Consider the following 19110-nt stretch of genomic DNA (forward strand, 5'->3'; position numbering starts at 1 on the left):
GGACAGGCAAAGGCAGACATTCCCAAAGACAGGAGCTCAGTTCCAGAGCTACCTGGTTTGTTGAAATGCATCTGCAGTATGAACTTGTTTTGTCTGCCAGGAGACAAGGTGCTGCCTGTTACCTCATAAACTTCATTGAAAAGCAGAGCACGTACTTCTACACTGCAGCACATGGGCCAGTCCCACCACAAGCTGACCCAAGAGTTCCTGGAAGAAATTTAACAGGTTTCTCTTATAACATTCTGGCCCTTTTCCACTCCCTTTGTTTTTAAATATTTCCTCTAAAAAAGATAAAACATCTTAATACAAAGTTATTTCTAAGGTACTTAATTTAAGAAGTTCACACACTAAGTGGAAAAAAATAAATAGTATTCAGGAGGTAAGATTCTAGACTATGTTAGGGGAGCTCAGTTTCTTTCACTCTGAGAAGAAGAACATCTCCCACCACCAAACAAAAAGTGCACTATGTGGTATTTATTCTGCTCCACCACCACAATTCTCTGTCTTTCCAGCTGCAACACTGTCAAGAGAAGGATCAGCTTAACAAAGCCCAGCTGCCAAGACAGGAGGAGTGTGCACACAGAACTCCAAGCTGATGCTTTTCTGCCAGGGCTGCTGCAATAAAAATTCAACCCACTTCCACCAAGATACAAAAAGAATAGTGTCACACCCTGAAAAACAGAGAAATAGGTTTTACTCAACATATCATCTAACAAACATATCTGTTTTATTCGATTACCAAACACAACAATTCTGTTTTAATTCTACTTGAGGTCTTCAGCCTCCTCCTTCTAAAGCCTGCAAATTTTCTAGATATTGGGTGACAGCCTCTATCTCTGCAAACTCCAGCAGTCTGTTGATTAGCTTATCCAGTGCTTCTTTCCCACTTAGAATTTCCTATGGAAAAAAAGCAGACAAAAGAATTACTGACTGTTCTTCAGCATTATTCTGAAACACCAACTACTCAGACCCCTGAAATGCACTTTGCCTGCAGTCCCTCCACTTGCTCATCCTTTCAGGTTCCTCCCATGTGAGAGCAGCAGTGGCGGACAGCAGCAGGACATCAGCTGCCTGCGTGTGCAAGGCACATGGATTCTGGCAGCAACAAAAGCAGCTGCTGCCTTGGTTTCATGCACCTACATGAGAATTCCCTGCAAGAACAATCAAGGACTGAAGAACCTCACTCAAATACTGTTGGCCACGGCAAGAGTGAGGCTGTTTTGCAAGCAAAGCTCGACTAACTTTTGTCAGGCACTTTATGGCTCCAGTTTCACTCAAGAAAGATTCAAACACTAAGGAACTGACTAACAAAAGCCACTTTCATGCAATCATGGAACTATTTCCTCTGCCATGGTATTCTGCACTCCATTAACTATGAACCATTCCATATTCAGTATGCCCTGCATTTTCTGGAGTTACCCAGGACACCTGTGGGTACAGTTTCAAATGTGTTGCTCCTTATGCAACAGCACTTACAGCAAACCCTAAACTTTGTTCTTCATAAATTTAATTTTATAAAATCCATTATTAGGGATTTTTTCCCAATGTAAAAAAACCCCAATAAACAGAATCATAGAATGGCCTGGGTTGGAAGGTACAGTAAAGATCATCCAATTCCAAGCCCCCTGCTATGGGCAGGGACACCTTTCACTAGACCAGGCTGGATCAAAGCTCCATCCAACTCAGCCTTGAACATTTCCAGAAATGAGGCACCCATAGCTTCACTGGGCAATCTGCTCCAGTGTCTCTCCACTCTCACAGTAAAGACATTTTTCCTAACATCTAATCTAAATATACTCTATTTTAGTTTGAAGCCATTCCCCCTTGTCATGCTCTTGTAAAAATCTCCTTCTTTCTTGTAGGCTCCCTTTGAGTACTGGAAGGCTGCAATTAGGTCACCCCAAAGCTTTCTCTTTTCCAGGTTGAACAATCACTAAGATTCAAGCCATATGTAGATATTTACTTGGACACAAGATCTCAGATAATATTAAAATGAAAACATTCCATTTCAGTTTCTTTTAACTGTGGCTTGTGATGAAAACATAAAAGTTTTTCTCGTTCTTTACTTGCGCATTAGGAGGAGGAAAGAATGGCCTAACAAAACCAAAATGTCCTTCCTGTCAGGTTTTTGTTTTGGATGTACTATGCTGCAAGAATCTCAAATGTCACTTGCCCAGTTTGGCCAAAGGACTAATGGATCTCATTGAGGACTACATGCTTGGTCACTTTCCACTCACATAGTAGGAGAAAACCACACAGAGGTGTAGGCCAGTGAGCTACAGCCTGTGCCAGTCATCTCTAAGACTACAAGAAGGCGGGAAAGAAAGTTTAAGCTTTCTAAATCTAGTGTTCTGTCAGAGCACAACTGGCTACATTCTTCATATATATCTTAAGTTGTATTCACTGAGTTAATTTTTTCTTTTTATGGTAAATGTGAGTATCTAAGTACTCTCATATGGAATCCTTACCTTGATATTGCGTGCATCATAGGAGATCCTGTGGTCAGTCACTCTGTCCTGAGTGAAGTTGTAAGTACGAATTCTCTCTGACTGGGCTCTTGTTCCCAACTGCAGCAAAGCAGGAAAAAACAAAATCTGTTGTGTTTCAAAAAAAACAAATACTTCTCTAGAACAGGATGCTCAGAATAAACAGTGATGGATCAGCCTGTTCCAACTACCAGGCTAGTGGTCACTGGCTTGGCATTACTGAACTGTACTATTTGTCAATGTGTATCACAAACCAAGTTTCTATATCCTCCAGCACATTCCTGCTCCCCCTCTGTAGCTGAAAGAATCACATCACTTTCAAAGGTCATGTAAGGTACCAAAGTCCTTACCTCAAAAAATTTACAAGTGGGATTTTCTGGGGGGAGAGGGTTGTAGCTTCCACACAAAATAATTGAAATAGGGTCCATTAATAATGGAAGCAGCACAGTCAATGTGTGGCTGTCAGAAATGAGCACCAAAGGAGATTAAGAGTAAAAAGTGAAGTTACCCTCTAGTGGTGAAGTGTGAGAGTGCAAACAACAATTTTAACTTGAAGCAGAAACCCAAATGTAGCACTGTTGGGACTAAACACTTCACTAAACACTGTGGTCTGGTCTCCACTAAAATGGAGAATTAAATGTTAAAAAACTCTCAGAGAAATAAATAGGTGTCCGTTTCAGTGGGCGCTGGTGAAAATTTCATCTGCACTCCACATGTGTATTTTAGAACATGGGATTTCTTGAATAAATTCCAAAGCATTAGGAAAGGTAATTCACTTTTGCCTGATCTTCCACACTAGTAATATAACTATAACTATAAATCCTTTATGCAGCTTTGAAAGCTCTCAAACTGAAATCAATAACAAAGATAAATGGCTCACTGCTTACAATGATGGGGTTAATAATCTGCAGGGACAATACACTTAAATGCAACATGAAATAAGTGACTAAATAGCTGAGCTGGAAAATCTGGAGTACTAATTCTCTACTTCTGAAGCATTTTTATTCCAATAGATTGCTGTTGAAGTTTGAACCACAAATGGGGAAACACTCAAAGAATGGGAAAAGAATGACAGGACATTTTGACCAAAAAGCACACTTGGCAGCCGAAGCTGAGGTAACTCTTCCAGAGGCTGTTTCTTCCTCAAAAGGTGACCTAAACTGTATCAAATAAGCTGCTACTTAATTGCACTGTGGCACTTAATTGCTGCTACTTAATTGCACTGTGGATTGTTCATTTTTTTACTTGTTTCTCTCAAAACCTCTGTATGGCCTTAAGATACTCTCCTTTAAAAACTTCTGAGAACTCCTGATCCTAGTTTCCATTGAACGTAACTTTTTACTGATGCTTGAATTTGTGTAACTCTGGCCTTAATGGGGGTATTCAGTACACAATGTTGAATTTTCTCTTTTGAAAAATTTCAGCCATTCTTTTGACCCTTCTTTCCAGCCACAGTTGATGTCTCCTTTCATTGCCTGAGAAGTCTACAATACCACTGAACAGGGGTAAGTAAAGGCAGAGTTACCATTTTGAAGTACAAGATTCTCCTCCCTTGTGAGCACCCCTAGTTTGGACACACACTCCCACTTGCTCTGTCCCTTCAACCCAAAGAGATCAGAAACAAATCTACAACACAACGCCCCCTCCAGATCTCAGGCACCACTTGCCTCACCTGCAGCTTCCTGGCACTCTGCTCCTGAGTGAGCTGCTTCTCAAGGACCTGCTGGTAGAGCTTGGCTCTCAGTGTCCGCAGCGCGATTTCCTTGTTCAGCTGCTGCGAGCGCTCCTGCTGGCACTCCACTGCCAGCCCTGCACACAGCCATCCAAGAGCCCATTAGAACAGAGAACAAACAAGCTGAATTAATTCTAACACATTAGGCAAACGAAACCTACTGGAGTGCTGCTGCTTTGTAGGGCCTTTCAGCTGCAGGATAAAAAGTCATTTTAACACACTGGCCAGCACCATTAGTGCATTTTTAAACTTGTCACAGCTGCACTGGGGGCTTTTTGTTCTGTGCTACAGAAAAGTCAGGGATATTTTAAAATTTCATGAAGCAAACAAGTTTCTGACATTGCCTCTAGAAACTGAATTCACTCCAATTAGCTGCCATATGTTAAAAATGCAATTTGAACCATCTACAAGAGGATGTTTAAAAGAGCGTAACACAAGTTTTTAAAATCTTAGTCCAGACAAGCTCTTGGAAACTGGAAAATTCATTATATTAGGAAAAAGGGGTGCCTAATCAACACTGGTGAGTCTTGAACTAAATTATGAAAAATGAGACAAAACAAGACCTTTAAGTCTTTAAAAGAAATCTCATTTGATTTCTGAATGAAAAAGGCCTATAGGGAAGAGCTGTTTTCAGTCAATTTCCTGTGCCTAAAGTGATTCTGCATCTTACAAAGAGAAGCTCACTGAGTTTCAATAAAACAAATCCCAAAAAAGAAAGAATGGTCCAGTCTACACTGTACCTTCCCATCAATACACATTTTCCCTTCTATCCAACATATGATAGCATTATCTAGTATTGAATGAAGATCTTTAAGCCTTCTTTTTAATCAGTCATGTAACTACACAGACTCCAGCTAGGCTAAGCATGCCTTTGCTTGCCAGCGGCCATTACTGCTGAAGGTAAAGAGCACACAGTGCAAATTATTTACATCTTCTACCCCATCCATGTCACCCTCCATTTGTTCTTTCATCCTTCAAAGACAGTTTACTCACGAAACACTCGCTCTAAAGACAGAACTGGCATAATCCCTGTGCCCCTGGTACACGGCCCCTTTCTCACACTGCCTGGCTACAAGAGGGACAGAAGCAGAAGGGGCTACTTCTCCTTTCTTGGCATAAGGCCCAGCCCTGCAAGAGACAACCTGCAGGAACACAAGTTTCCTTTCCAAGACACAGATTCAGTGTGATTAGAAGTGCAAAGTACAGCCAGACTTACCTGTAGGAAGGTGCACAATCCTCACTGCACTGTCAGTTTTGTTAACATGTTGCCCTCCCGCTCCTTTGGCTCTGAACGTATCTATGCGCAGATCTTTGGGATCCACTTTAACATCAACCTAGAAGCAAAGAAAATTACTACTTCCTGGTCATTCCAAAAATATTTGGATGTCAGTGACACTCAGCATTAATAAGAAATCACTTCTCAAAAAATTGCTCCTTTACAACTGTTCCTAAGTAACAGTCATTATAATTAAAAAAAATACAGTGTCAAATATCTCTGAAAAGCAAATGATGCCTCAAAGATTTCTCTTAGTTTTTCAAACTCTTACTCTAGGTTCTTCACAAAACAAAGTATGTGTGTCAAACAAAACACAATCACTGTTTTGCAAAACCACTAGCTTTGGCAGAGAGGCTAAAAAATAAGCAAATATTTAAAAACCACTTCTAAACAGCAGTGCAAGGATCTTGTTCATGAGTCAAGCCCGAATGATTCTTGCAAAAGTACTTAGAATCATCTGAGAGTAGGCATATCCAGATCTATTCAAGTAAGGATTGCCACACTGGAAATAGGAGCCCATGACGACCTGGACCATAATTTGAGCTCAGTGGATGGGAAAGGAACATTCAGATCTGATCAGTGTTGCAAGGAAAGTATTACAAAGAAGCAGGAGAAGGTGCAGGAAAAGCCTACAGGATCTGGGGTTTTTATATTTTTTGTGAAAATTCATGGTGTAAGTAAGAACTGTCCGTATCAGTGCGATCTCAGACAGACTAGCCAACACACTCATTCACATTCAAAGGAGACTGTCTTTGGTTTACCAGAGAAGGACACCAATAATTTAAATGAAACAAAAAACTCAAAAGGATGTACAGAATCACATTACTATGCAACACTGAGTATTTTCTTGGATATATTCTGTCTTAGTACGTGATGTAATTTAAAATTGGCCTGCTTACTCATAGCAGTGAGTCTTGTCAGTGTTGGGGCTGGAACACTTAATGAAATGATCACTCACTTACATGCCATTTCAGGCAACATCAAATCTCTGCCAAGTTGCTTCTGATGATCCATTTATACATGTAAGGTACAGAGCCAAGGACTATCAACTCCCAGAGTCAGAGCACTTGTGTTTCAATTGCTGGGAATTGCACGAAGCACTTGGTTATCAGTGAAATCCCCAAAACAGTAACATGCTTTTAAGTAACACCTACTCCAATACCAAAATGGGTGAGCAGGGGTTCAGCACCACCTTAGCAAACCAATGAACAGTTTACCTCCTCTGGCTGAGGGAGGACAATGACTGACATTGTCCCAGTGTGAATACGCTGCATTCTTGATGACAAGCCCGTCTCAGGGATTCGCTGCACTCGGTGAGTCCCTCCTTCATATTTCAGATGCCTGTAGACATTCTCTCCTGAAATATGAGCAGCAGCATGATGCAAACCTCCTGGAGAGACAAACAGTGTGTGACAAATACAGCAGAGAAACACTGCTTCCAATTCCATTGTCTTGGAATCTCTGAAGAACTGCTGTACCTATCTCAGCTGGGGTATAGTTCACGATGTCAAAGGTCCAACGTTTGTAGTCGGCGTAGCTCTGGTACATGTCAAACATTTCTTTAGTGAACTGTTGGCAGATGTCACCTAAAAATCAAAAAGCATTACCACATAAACAGCACATTTTAGATTTATCTGCAACTCCAACCCCAGTCATTAGGCAGGTTAAGGCTCATCTTTAGAAAGTATTGCTTTATGCCAGCAAAGTATAAAAAAAGCATTAAGAATAACCCATAAGAGGTTTAATGGAGTTGGATGGAGGTTGGAAGTAATCTTCACTGTAGGGGCTTTGCTGACCTCCAGTTGTTCTGCCAGCTGTCACTTCTAATATGACAGGACTTGTATCATATTTTTCCTTTGGCACTAGAAGCTGGAAAAGCTGAAAAAAAAAAAAAAGAACACCATTATCTCTGTCATGACCCTGGATCTTCGCTTAATCAAATTTACAGCCAGACTTCACAACTGCCACAGCCTGAGCACACATGGCCATTGACTTCCTTTCACAATGAAGTTAAGTAGGACTAAAAACTGTCCAATGACCATTGCAACTCAGTGCAGTCAGTGTAGTGCATCCACATGAAAGCTAGCTGAAAGTCCAGTCCTGCCAAGTCCTGCCACCCCAGCCCCAGCTACCTATGGAGACAAAGTCCTTAGCTAACACAGCCAATCTTTACATTAATCTTATTTCTCAGAAAGTCACATTTCATATTATTTTAGTCTGAGTATAGAAATGAGCCCAAACACAGTGGTCTCCACTGAATTGTTTCGACTTCTTTGCTTTTATTTTCCCCACTCATAGGATGCTGTCAGCTGAAGAGAAAATGAAGGATTGCAAGTTCCAATCAGAAATCCCTCAAGAGTGCATGCTCTACTGCCACAAACAGTTACTAGGATGTTATGTCAAATCTCACTAGCACAGACTCACCACTTTTTTAACCCCCTTCAGCATTTGCAGACAGACAAGCAAGAGAAATTACTCAATCATCTCCTAAGACACAATTGTCACTAACAAGCTTATTAATAATTAATGTTGCCACTTCTTTTCAGGGAGAATACAAAACCTGGACTTCTGTTTCATTAAACTCAAGTGTCAGAATCTATTAGTAAGATCACATAGGAAAGGTTTTCTGACATCTTTATTTACAAAGCTGTGAAATTTTATCTCAGGCTCACCTTTCTGCACAACATGTTCATTTTTTTATCCAGGCTTTCCTTCTCTTCTAAGGCGAGATCTAGAAGTTGTTTCTCATCTCTGCTGTCTAGTTCTAAATTCGAACAACAGGAATAGATGTTAGCCAATCTCACCAAGAGCAAATTATAACACTGTAAAATTATAAAGCTGTCCAAAGACATGCACTGCAGCACAGAGAAACTCGTAGAGTTTTGCCAGCATAAAACACTCAAATAAGAGCAGCCCAAGCTAGGATGCACATTGCTAACTCAATGATCATATTTTCCAGGTGTACTAGAAGGAGCAGCAGATATTTTACGTTTACCATCCCACATTTTAGAGCTTACTAAAAACTACAACACATTCTCAAGTAAAGCTCACAGAAGCTCCAAGCCTTTTCTGCTATGGTGGCTCCAGCTTACAGTAATAAAAATTTTTGATCTGTTAGCAATAGATTATACACTAAGTAGAAACTTGAAGACAGTTGGAGTCAAGTGAAAAACCTGTCACTGCTAAAACAGGGAACCCCCTCTCCTTTTCATCTTTCTTTCCACTTTTCTACTCACCAGAAAGTGAAACAATTCAACTCACTGAAATTAAAAAGCAAGTCTGGTTGAATAAGTGCACGTTTTTACCATGCCAAGTTGAACTAGATTTATAACTGAACAATTACCAACAGAAATGAGGAGGGAATGGCTGAAGCCAGCTTTGAGCAATTGGGAGTAAGAACGAGGGAACAAGGCAATAAAGAGAAGGTGAAAACCTTCTGCCTTGTGGCCAGCATGGAAACCATAGGTTTGTCTCAGATGCAGCATAAAAGTGGACACTCAATTGCTTCTAGCTGGTCCAAAAATTATTGATCAGTTAGATAAACAGTATCAAATTAACTACTGTCAACAGAGATGGTCTGGTTGTGACCAATGAGCCTCAGGTTCAAAGGATTGGTATCCCATTCCTACCTCCCTTCAAAACAGAATTCACTTAACCCACCTCATGACTCACACCACCAGAGGGAAACTGGGAAATATTTTTCTGCTTCACTGAGTGTTGCAAATATAAAATCTTACATCAATTGTCAGGAATTCAGGTAGCAGAGAGAAGAGGGTCAGTTAGGGAGCTAAGTGGAAAACAGTGAATAGCCAAATGAAGGGGACATCTGTGTTTTAACTTGGCCACAGGATAATGGTACAGACATTTATCATTTTTACAGACAGAATATGGCTCTATTTGGCTCTATTTAATTAATTTATGGGCTGTAATTTTTTACCATTCTTTTCCCTTCTTTCAACTAGAACTTACTCCATCCCTGCACATCATAATTTATGGAATTAGAAAAATTCATTATATTCATTTGATTCAAAACCAGCCTAAGCTGAAATATGAATTTTCCAGAATTTTCTTAACACTTTTTGATTCTTTCAAGAGCATTTATTTTTCGGCATTAAATTTTTGTACCTTGTCTCCGTCACTCATTCTCCTCTTTTCTCCAGTGAAGAGAATTAGAGAGGGTTGAGGATTAAAATATTTTAAATAACCCGCTTTTTTTCCAAAAGCACAAACATCTATTAATTATTAAAACTAAAGTATACAAATGTTTTCTATCTCTTTCTAAATAAGTTACATTTACATTTTTATTTCAGTATGTCTCTTACTGTTTTGTCCACACCCCTTGTCTCTCTCTGAAAAGCACCATGAACTTTTGTCTTCCTCCATTTACACTGCTGGGTACTGATTTCTCCCATCCTTTGATTTTCCCCTCCTTCTCTGCCTTAATGTAAATCCTATTCTCTCCACGTCAGTGTCTAAATCTTTTGGCTTAATACTTGCCACTGTAGCAGAATGGATCCATTTTTTCCTTCCTACTGTGTGCACCTCCTCACACTTGTAACAATGCTGGGTTTTTTCCCAAATGTTGCACCATTACTTATTTCATAAATTCTTTTATTTATTCCCTCTGTACTTTCTTTTTGGTACAAAAACCAGTTACAATTTTTAATTCTTTTTTACCACTTCTACTGTAGCAAACTATCAAAAAACAGCAGCTTCTTAAACCATTTTTTTTTATTCCTTAAAGGACTCCCCAAATATTTTCAAAGAAATATTAGCTTTTGCCATTTAAATTGGAAGCTGACAACTCAGAGCCTAATGAAAGTTCATGTCATTTGCTCAATAAATATCACTGAACTGGTCAGGTGGCATCTCATTTTAAATAACACGGCAGAAGTCTGCATTTATCAAAGGTTTGAGCCTTGCTAATTTTTTTCCTTCAGTTCAACCAAAAAATAACCTCCAAATGAACACTTCCCAACCATTTCTGTTAGATGGATATCCCTGAGGTTCCAGACAATCCCTACTCTCCCAAAATTATCATATTGAGACCTCAAACTAAAATGAGACGAGATGAAAACCAGAAGGATGTGGCTGGATGCAGAAAGCCCTTGCAGCACACGAGCTCCTGGGAGCAGGGGGGACCAGGGAGTGTTCCAGGTCTGGCTGAACTTACTCACAAGCTCTCCTCAAAGGCTGGGCAATGAAATTTATCCCAAGCACAGCTGCTGTTCTGAAGCAAGCAAGTAGATGTGTTTTCCTTTACCTGTGCACATCGCTTCTAACTCTTGAACTTCTCTTTCAGCCTCTTTGATTTCTTGAAACGCAGCTGCAATGGGGGACAGATCGGCACATCTTCTCCTCAGGGTTCTTTGCTCAAAGTCATTTAATGAGTGTGCACTTAACTGATGACTAACCTGCTGGTATTCCCTGCTGAGAGACTCCAGATACTTCTGCACAGCCTCATTCTTCCACAAAGCTTGAGAATCCTGATGGTTTTTTCTGTGCCAACTGTTAAAAGACAGAGTGAATCTAGCTGTGTCCAATAAAGGCTTTGGCCTCCAAAATCCATGGCTGTGCAGTCCCACCATGCAGCCCATCTTCTTTGCAACAGGAGGGAGAAGACAGCTGTCAGGTTGGCTATGACAGCAGCAATTGGCAAGCAGGCTCTTGAAACGGCAGACCTTTTGGAGAGGTTTCATTTTGTTTCTTATTTTTCCACCTCCTGAAATTAAAAGTACACAGTATATTGGCCAGTGTTGTTATCTAGAAAAAGAAAGAATTCTATTAAAAAAAAATACAACAAACACAAGGATGGTATCAAGGCCATATCCTGGTTTGATTACATCGACACAAATGCAACTGTCATGGACAAAACTATTCCTGTTTTAGTCCCAGTTTAAACAGAAGCTCTTATCACTACCATTATACTGACTGAGGGCTGGAAAAAGTCTTTTCTCTCCCCTCCTCAAACAGTTTATTTATACTATGGAAAAGCTCCTGTGGATGAGGCTTTACAGACAGTAGCTTCATTTTGCCATATGTCTCATCAGAAAAATCCAAGCATTTCATGCCTTACTGATGAAAGAAAAATGCTGCTGAGAAGGCAAATCAATACTAGAGGTAAAGAATTCTATACAGAATTCTAAATCTATTACAGAATGTAATAAATGTCCAGAATTATGTGTCAAATTACATCCACTACCATAAAAGGAGAACATTAGTAGATGACCACACAACATATGAGCCAACAGGACTTCAATACACTTACAAAAAATCACTCACTCATATGAGAAGTGAGTGAACTGGAGAAGAGGACAGGAGAAGACAGGAAAACGTCTTTATGTGCTTTATGTCCCCTGCATACTCCTTACTGTGATATATTTACACTTAACCAACATGATATTTTCCATCCAAAAAGTGAGTAAGAAGCAGGTACTCTGAAATACAACTCCTGTATTTTTCTGAGACATTTGGCCTACAGTTTTATAGGACCCAGGCTCCCCTTAGCATTACTGCTGCTCTATGAAAAATCATTTCCTCTTCACTTTATATCATCAACATTGCAAACTATGTTATGAATTACTACTGTGCTCTAAAATATTATATTGGACTGCTAGGCTCTGCCAGGAAAACTACATTGAGATCACATTTATTCTAGGGCTACTCACACAGAAAAGGTTTAACATACAAAGAAGCATTCTTAGTAACCCTGCCAGTGCCACGGTCCCATCTGCCCACTGATTTTTACAAAAATGTGGATTCTGAGAAAATAAGAGCATGAATCTTTTTGCAACAAGATCTCCTGGAAACACACGTTTCAGTTTCCTGACAAAATTAATTTTTACTCATCAGTGACAAGACCTTCTGTGCATCTTCACGCACTTTACTAACAAATTACTGTGACACTCTAACTACTCAACTTGCCCGTTATTCTCCCCTATTTACTGCCATCCATTTGTCCACAATGAAGAAAGAGCAATATGCAGCAGAACCAGAAGTACTGCATCCTGTCTGAATGCTTGTTTTACTACCTACAGAAGGAGGCAAGGACCTTTATTCTATTCTGTACCCTCCCCAGATTCCCCAGGCAGCAGGTGCTATTGAATCCACAGCAGCAATCTCAAGACTGCTTTGATGTACAGAAAGAAAATTATAGCCTTCCTGGAATCCTGTAGTGACTAAAACCAGCTGCAGCAGAGAGATCCTGTTCCCTTCACCAGGAACACAGCAAAAAACACAAACCATGCTCATCATCCACGATCCTGGATTTCGGCATGAGTGGACTCAGTTCCAAAGACCTAATTCCATTAATGAATATGGACTTGCTCCAGATCAGCATGGCCCACTGTTGTTTGGCTAAGTGCTGACCATCGTCAACTCAATTTTAAAACATTAATGTTGTATTTTATTTTAATTAATTCATTAAACATATAAATTATTAGTTACAACCATCTAGCTAATTTTTACTGGTGTAGTTAAGAAGCAACGCACTCAAATAATAAAACATTTGCTGTATTGCTTTGCCTGAGCTCTCACAAATAATATTCTTGGGTTTAAAAGAAAAAAAAAGTAATGAAATAACACAGACCTTCAAGGAAGTCAGAAGTTTCAAAATCATTTTGCTATGTTAAATAAAAAAGGTATCTCCTTCTCAGAGTGGGGCTGCCACACCTTATTTGCATAAAAATAGACATATTACTTTTACAGAGCTATAAGCATTAGATGACCTATTAAATGATCTCCAAACCAGATTTTAATAACTTTTAAATGTGATTAAAACGACCTCGTGCACACCACAAATCAAAAACCAATAAGCGAAAGTCACAACTCTAATTGTCCAATTAAAATAATAATTTTTAAAAAATAATTTCAAGACAGGAAAGAGCTCTCAATGTTGCGAACTCTTTCAGAGGTTATAAAATGCATTTCTACCAACCAAAGATGCGACCGGCGCCATGCAGCAGCACTCGAGCACACAGGTGCACGGCAGGAGGAGGCACTGCAAGGCTCACCGGCCGCACCAGGAACAGCTCGGGCCCCGGGAGCGCCCCCCACACACCTCTGCCTCCCCCACGGCCACCCAGCAAAGCCCCGACAGGGAGCGCGCCGGCAGCCCGGCCCCGCTGCGGGGCTCACGGGGCAGCGACGGGCTGCAGGAGCCGGCAGGAGAGGCAGGAGCGGGCAGGGAGAGGAGGCGGGAGAGGCAGGAGCGGGCACCGAGAGGCGGGAGAGGCAGGAGCGGGCAGGGAGAGGAGGCAGGAGAGGCAGGAGCGGGCACCGAGAGGCAGGAGAGGCAGGAGCGGGGACCGAGAGGCGGGAGAGGCAGGAGCGGGCAGGGAGAGGAGGCAGGAGAGGCAGGAGCGGGGACCGAGAGGAGGCTCACCGGCGGGCGGGGGCCGCGCTGCCCGGTACCCGCGGCGGGGCCCCGGCTCTCACCGTCCGCAGGCCCGAGCACCGCGGGATCGCGGCCCGGCCCGCGGGCCCTCGGCAGACGGGAAGTGCGGCGGGCGCGCTCCCGGTCCCAGCATGCCTGCGGGAAAACGCGCTTCCCGTCCCCCCGCCGCCACCGGCACCGCGCCTGAGCCGCCCCGGCGGCAAAGGCGGCCTCCGCCTTGCCAATCTGGTCAGTGAAAGATTAATTTCAGAGACATCTGAATGAAATGACATTAAGCTCCACTTTGTGTCAAAGCTCACTATTCAATTCTACTTAAAATGAATTACTATTCTACTAAAAGCAAGCAAAATAATAATAATAATTACCATTCTGATTATGACTATGCTAGTTAGCTGCAGCTTCCTCATAAAGTATGCATTAAAACATACTATGTATGTGGACATTTTAAAAGCTATTATTAAACCTCTACCTCCCTAATTAAAATTTTAAAAATACTTAAGCAATGGGTTTTTTTATACCTGTAATCACCAAAATACCTTTCTTCTCAGCTACTGTCATTCTATGAAATTAAAAAAAAAAAAAAAAAAGGTAAAACTTTTGTATTTGGCATATATCACATGGGATTTGGTGTAGTCAATATTCCAAAAGACTGAAAACAGGACAAATCAATAGGTAGGATTCGGATGAAAGCTCAGTGCCTGAATTACAACTAACCCCTTGTTTAGGCCTGAGGAGAGGTTTTGGCTCTGCTCTACCCGTGGGGACGGGAGGCAAGGCAGACAGATGGAAAGCCACTTCCAAAGAACAGGAGTTGGTCCACAAAAAGGACTGCAGGGAACGGCATCCTGAAATCTTCCCCAGGCCTGAGCCCACACTGATGTGCCCTTAGAGATGCCATCAGCCAGACAACATTCCCATTATACCTCACTCTTCTTCCACTATGACTTCTGGGACTCAGTGAAATGAAATAATAAAATTGTACTTGCATTGGTACTCTAAATATGTAATTTGATACTTAAAAGTATTGGTAAGGTCCTCTCTGGGAGGACAACCAGGAACCTAATAATCTGAAACTGCAAGTAGACCTTATGCTCCAAAATTGGTTTTAAAAGAAGAAGGTAGGCCAAGGAAAATCAAATCAGCTTCTACTCCAGTCAGTAATGGTTATTGCATTGAATCCTCTGATTTAACATGATCATATTCAGTTTTTATTATGCCTTGTGGCTGAATGTTTTAAGTGTGAAAACAGAGACTGTAACAAAGTCCTGCTCCCTCTCCCTGCCAGGCAGCAAAGCACGCAGGGGCAACACAGCCAAGACAGGGGCTGGACTCTGTGCAGCCAGCAGGGCTGCCAGGGACCATCCACCACAGGACCTGTCCATGCATCTCATACCCAAAACATGTAAGATACACTCCTTCCCTAAGTTTACCGTGCGCTTTTAGACTGCAGTATGGGAAATGAGTGTGAAGGATGTGAAATCTGCTTCTACCCCTCTCACAGTTTGTTTCCATGCCTTAAAACCTGCATGGGTGGAGTAGCAGGGTAGCAGGTGCTGATGGAGCTGGTGAGGATAAGGGGTTATGGGGCATGGGCTATTTGGGGCAGGGTGCCACCACCTTCCTCAGCAGCCCACAGGCACATTGGGTGCAGAAGGGAAGAGTCACAGCAGGAAGACAGCTGGCTTCTGGGGCTTGAGGATAGATATGGTGGTGTTGTACTTTAAAAGCTGGCACTGTTAACCTGCCAATTTAGAAACTGGAGGCAGAGGGATGGCTCATCAGACAGAACAGGCTCCAGGCCTTGCAACACGCTTGGCTTGAAGGCAGGTCCATGCCCACACGGGGGCCCTTCCTCGCCCAGGGGGCCCTAACTGGGTTTAGGGGTGTGCCAGCATCTCCCAGCAACTTCCACAGGAGCAAAGAGACACACTCTGCAAAAATAGCAAACTTGTTACAATGTATGTAACACTTCAATATTGTTCCCCCCTTTCAGCCCAAACAGGTCAGACTTCTGAAATCTTTGTTTGAAGGAATAAACGGTGACAGAATCACACGCATCTTGAATACAGTCCTGTTTAATAACAAAGCCTGTAGAGAGAGCTTTGTTTTGCCCAGCACAGTGGGATTAAATGACAAGAAGTTTTCTTGACTGCGCTCCCAAACCTCACTTTCAGTTGGAGCTCTGCCTTCCCACAAAGCTCATTTCTTTGTTTATTCTCTCCCAGCTAGCCTGCAAACATTTCTTTTATTGCCTCTCTGCTTTCCTTTTCTTGCTGCTTTTAACAGACTTTTAATATGGACACATCTAGATGCAAATCGAACCCCTGCCTCTTATTTGCAATTTGCCTACTTTCAGGCAGCATTCTTTTGTGTGGACTAGTGGATAGTGTTTGGACTATCAGGAAACAGAGATCTTTAGCTATGAAGAACAGCCTTATTGCTTCAGACCAAAGATCCACCTAGCACAATATTTGTCTGATCGTTCTCCATGATGCATCAGTTTATCATTCAACCCAGCCAGAGGCATAAGATGCCTTTTTGCCAAGACAGAAATTAGGGTTCATAGAGTCGAGGCTTTAGCTAGTTGTCAGAAGTGCTGAAGGCATGCCATGGTACAAACAGGCTCTGAAAATGATGCTGCAGGGCAAAGCCAAGGCTGACATCCCTCTCAGTAATACTCCTGCTTTGTAAAAATCGGATACCCAGTGCAGCACTACTATAGCCTATAGCAGAAAGAACAGTGAATTGGGTACTGCGTGTGGAGAACACACATCCTGTGATCAGCAACCCTGCTGACTGACATCATTAGAAGCATGCCAGAACAAAAAAGTGAGAAATAAACACAACAGAGATATTCCTTTTGACAGACCATACATCTAGACAGATTAACAAAACACTACAGAAACCAACAACCATTCACAAAAACTGTCCATAATCTGATGGCTCAGCTATAAAGTACGATAGGAAAGCATATACTTTACGTTCTCATCTTTACTATTTTCATCTCAGGAAGCTTCCTAAACATACCATTTTATTTTTTTTTAACTTATTAGTCCTCAAGTTATTAGGCTGACATGCAAGTTACTCTCTTCCAGGAAATGGCCTACTGTCTCGTTCCCTCTGTCAGCCAGAAAGGAAAGCAGCTATCATGTCATCAGCTCCAGCAAGGCTCGTGTCAAGTCAAGGACATGCTGCTTGGGATCTTCAGTCTCACAGCCATCTGCTTACCGAGCACCAAATAAAATATATCAAGTACACAGACTTTCTAATTGGCTCTTGTGAGTTACTGTTTTGCGCAATTGCTTTACTTGGGGATATCTATCATGTTCATCATCTGCGACTGTAGGTGGGTAATCATATTAATACAGAACTAAGATACTTTGAAATAAATGCCAAAATATAATTAATATTTTTAAAGGTTAATTATGTAAACAAAGATTTTAATTGCAGTCGCCTAGTTTATTTTCCCTATAAGATGGTTTTTTTAATTGGTTATAACCTTGACAGTTTAACCGATTTTCCTTCTCAGTAATGCCCTAGGCCATGCAGTTTTAGCGTTCCTGGTTGTTGGTGGTTTTGGTTCGGTTTTGTTTTTAAGAACGATTTTTGGGAATAACAAGGAAAAAAAAGACCTCAGACCTCCTTCGGTGAAGGAGCCAAGCAATGAAAAAACGCCGCTGTTCTGTGGACGCCCGATGGTGTCGGGAAGTTTTACATAACCAACTGCTGAAAATGCCTTAATGCGACGAGGGCCGTCCCCGCTCGCTCAAAGCCTGGCTGCCAAGTTTGCTGTTGTTTCCTTAAATACCAGCCAGGGCACTGCAAGCCCGCAGAGCCGCTCCGAGCCCCGCCGCCGACGGAGGCTGCGCTCCTTCCCAAGGCCGCCTCCCTCCCAGCCTTGCGGGCAGCCTGGCTCTCCGAAGCGGCCGTTTGAGCGCCGGGAGCGGAGCGCTTCAGCCGCCACTCCGGGAATCGCGCAGGGAATCACGGAGGGAATCCTCGCTCCCTGCCCTGGGGCCGGGCGGGCGGAGGGGGTGTCTGTGAGGGGAGCGGCGCTGCGCCTGCGCCGAGGGGACCCCGGCGGCCATTTTGCAGCGTCAGGCGGGCGGCGAGGCGCCCCGGCAGCTGCGCAGAGGGGCCCGGGGGAGCCGCCGGGGAGGGCGGGCGGCGCAGGGCTATGAGTTAAAGTGCCGCCGCCGCCGCCCCGCCGAGTTCGGGCTTTTCCTCCCCGGCGTTCCCCCCTCCTCCCATCCCTCGTACCGACAGCCGCCCCTCCCGGGCCGCCCCCACCCCCGCCAGCCGTGCCTGTCCCAGGGCCGCCCGCGCCATGCCGTCCGTGCCGCTGCCGCCCAAGGAGAGCAACCTCTTCAAGCGGATCCTGGTGAGCCACCAGCCCCGCTCCTCTCTCCTCCTCCCGCCGCCGCTTCTCCCTCCTCTTCCCTCTGGCTCGCCGGCCTCGCTCGGTGCCCTCCGGGTCACTTCGCCCGCCGCCGGAGTTGGCCCCGGCTGAGCGCACACGGATGCGGCGGCCGCGCTCGCCGGGGGGAGCCGGGCTGCCGTCGCCTCCTCGCCCCGGTTCGTCCCCGCTTCCTTCCTTCCTTTGTCTGGGGCCCGCCGAGCAGGCCGGGCGAGCCGCCCCTGCTCGTGCTGGCGGCCGGGAAGGGCTGGTGTGGCCCCCGGCCGGGGGAGGGCGGGAAGGAGGGAGGGAGCCAGGCGGGCTCCCCGGGCCGCCGAGCGCCTTCCTCCCGCCCGCCGCGGGGACTGCGGGGCCGGCCGGGGCCGCGCCGCCGCTCCCCTCCCTCGCTCCCTCCCTCCCTCCCCGCGCAGCGCGGAAGGAGGAGACCTCGAGGCACGGTGCGAGTGCGGCAGGGTTTGCTGTTGCTCGGTTGATTCCCATCTGCGCTTCATTTCCAGCGAGAGCTTCGGCTTTGGTGTAGGGACCGGGTTAAAAGTAGTTCGCTCGCTCAGCAGTTTTGAGTGTAGTTGAAGACGTGTGGTGGAATGAGGTGTCCTGCTTCTGTGCGTCCTTTGGAGGACTTGTCTCAACTCCTTTGTGCTGGGCGAATTCCGCTCTTTGCGATTTAACGGTGCAAGGGACGTTTAGTGTTCGCGAGATAACTTTGACGAAGGAGCTCGCTTTAGCTGTGAGTTTCTGACTCAATCGCTGTACTTTATCATGATAACACTTCATGAAAATAAAAGCCCCACTCCTCCCTCCCGA

At 43.7% G+C, this 19110-nt stretch overlaps 2 protein-coding genes across 6 annotated transcripts in view; one reads left to right on the top strand and one right to left on the bottom strand.

Annotated features, from left to right (window-relative positions):
* Positions 1–705: 705 nt before the first annotated feature.
* On the bottom strand, positions 706–18268 carry MTRF1 (mitochondrial translation release factor 1). 4 transcript variants are annotated; one of them, XM_058018859.1, is made up of 10 exons: positions 18253–18268; positions 10758–11216; positions 8167–8258; positions 7291–7372; positions 6973–7080; positions 6712–6884; positions 5435–5552; positions 4159–4295; positions 2469–2567; positions 706–897 (listed from the first exon to the last, which is right to left on the bottom strand). In XM_058018859.1, exons 2-10 carry the CDS (start codon positions 11191–11193, stop codon positions 778–780), a joined length of 1365 nt encoding a protein of 454 aa, XP_057874842.1. In that variant the 5' UTR covers positions 11194–11216; positions 18253–18268; the 3' UTR covers positions 706–777. The 4 variants fall into 4 exon arrangements, with proteins under 4 accessions (XP_057874842.1, XP_057874841.1, XP_057874839.1 ...); XM_058018858.1 differs by lacking the exon at positions 18253–18268 and adding an exon at positions 13931–13984; XM_058018856.1 differs by lacking the exon at positions 18253–18268 and adding an exon at positions 13878–13965.
* The window catches only part of NAA16 (N-alpha-acetyltransferase 16, NatA auxiliary subunit), a 61896-nt gene continuing 60822 nt past the window's right edge, over positions 18037–19110 (top strand). For both annotated transcript variants that reach the window (XM_058018850.1, XM_058018849.1), the window contains exon 1: positions 18037–18270. In XM_058018850.1, the coding sequence (XP_057874833.1) occupies positions 18217–18270 (54 nt within the window). In that variant the 5' untranslated portion in view covers positions 18037–18216. The remainder of the gene's footprint in view (positions 18271–19110) is intronic.

Source organism: Melospiza georgiana, chromosome 2 (genome assembly GCF_028018845.1).
Source record: "Melospiza georgiana isolate bMelGeo1 chromosome 2, bMelGeo1.pri, whole genome shotgun sequence".
Lineage (NCBI taxonomy): Eukaryota > Metazoa > Chordata > Aves > Passeriformes > Passerellidae > Melospiza > Melospiza georgiana.

Excerpts from the sequence above, each read along its gene's own strand:
- MTRF1 (XM_058018859.1), bottom strand. The coding sequence starts at position 11,193 with ATGAAACCTCTCCAAAAGGTCTGCCGTTTCAAGAGCCTGCTTGCCAAT. Across the intron at positions 5,553-6,711 it reads TCCTCCCTCAGCCAGAGGAG|GTTGATGTTAAAGTGGATCC; the intron begins GTAAACTGTTCA and ends CTTTGCTTCTAG. Across the intron at positions 4,296-5,434 it reads GATTGTGCACCTTCCTACAG|GGCTGGCAGTGGAGTGCCAG; the intron begins GTAAGTCTGGCT and ends GGCTGTGTGCAG.